The 1,281-nt window shown below is 56.4% G+C and overlaps 1 protein-coding gene across 1 annotated transcript in view; it reads left to right on the top strand.

The window, feature by feature from the left end:
- LOC102773865 (CMRF35-like molecule 2) overlaps positions 1 to 1,281 on the top strand; it is a 24,043-nt gene that overhangs the window by 20,964 nt on the left and 1,798 nt on the right. Inside the window, exon 6 of the mRNA XM_006754635.2 lies at positions 480 to 600. Within this exon, the coding sequence (XP_006754698.2) occupies positions 480 to 600 (121 nt within the window). The remainder of the gene's footprint in view (positions 1 to 479; positions 601 to 1,281) is intronic.

Below are 1,281 nucleotides of genomic sequence, written 5' to 3'. Positions count from 1 at the left end.
ACCCTCGGACAGCCAGCACCAGCTCACAGGGCACTGATGGCCGGGAGGGGACACACTCATAGCGTCCCCACCACACCGGGACCTGGGAGGCCTGAGGTAGCTGCCAAGTGCAGCACGTTCTTTGTCTCATGGAATATTGAGAATGATCCTGAGAAGGAACTGCCCCATCACAGAAACTTAAAACTTGTCCAAAGCGCAACCCCAGCTGCCCTTGACCTGAGGCAGTCCTGGGCCCCTTCCCCCTTCCAGGGCCTGCTGGATGTTCTCTTGGACCTGTGCCCAGACTCGACGGCGTCTGAGGCTCTGAGTCTCTCAGAAGCCAAGGAGACATGAGTGGTCCAGCTGGAGGCCCCATCCCAAGGCTCCCTTCCAGGTCCCACAGGCCAAGGACCCACATCCTTCCTGGCTCTGAGCTACGTGCAGGGCTGCGGGTGGGACAGCAGGAGAGTGGAATGTAATCTGTTCTGTATGACAAGCAGCAACTGCAGTGTTGACCCCCACCTCCGCCATCACCTCCACTGCCAACGCGTTCACAGTACCGGACACCCCAGAAGACTCCTCAGGCTCCCCACCTGTGACCAGCCAGCACTCCGATGGCAGGTAAGTCAGCTTGGATGCTGCCTGTTCCTTCTGGCCCACTGGTCCCAGACTTCTCTCACACAGACATGGGGCGTCCCCTGCAGAGCTCAGAGTGTGGGAGATGGATGAGCAGGCATTCAGGGCAGAGGGCATGGCCGTGATGTGTGAGCACGGGCGTCATGGGGACCACAAGGCCCCTTGGTCCAAATTCTGGAAGAACAGGAAGGGCCTGGGGAAGTCCTGTTTCCCCAGTTACTGTTATGGCAACAGCAGTGATCCTGATAGAGCCCCTGGCAGCTCACAGAGGACTTTCCTGCCTGTTACTCTGTTCATGTGTTGACCCTGCCGATGACCACCTCAGGAGGAGGAACAGGAAGTAGATATGCACGTTCCCATTTTACAGAGGAAGAAACTGAGCCGGGCTCATGTTTCCCAGCTCTGCAACCACAGGAGCTCTCTGGAAGCTGAGAGGCCTCTTTCGTTTCTTCTCTTCACCCTCCTTGGGCCTCTTCGCTTTGCCCTTAGATCTGCTGTATCTCCTGCTGGGCCTTCCCGCAGAGCCTCGATGGGACATCCCGTCTTTCCAACCCAGGGACGCCTTTGCCCTCTCCCACTTGCTCTCCGTTTTGAGAATTGCTTTCTACCGAACTACTTATTCACTTTAAAAAATATGTTCTTATTGATTTTAGAGAGAGAGGAAGC

This window comes from Myotis davidii, unplaced genomic scaffold (assembly GCF_000327345.1).
Source record: "Myotis davidii unplaced genomic scaffold, ASM32734v1 scaffold172, whole genome shotgun sequence".
NCBI classification, from domain to species: Eukaryota; Metazoa; Chordata; class Mammalia; order Chiroptera; family Vespertilionidae; genus Myotis; species Myotis davidii.
This window is presented reverse-complemented; position numbering and strand designations above follow the sequence as displayed.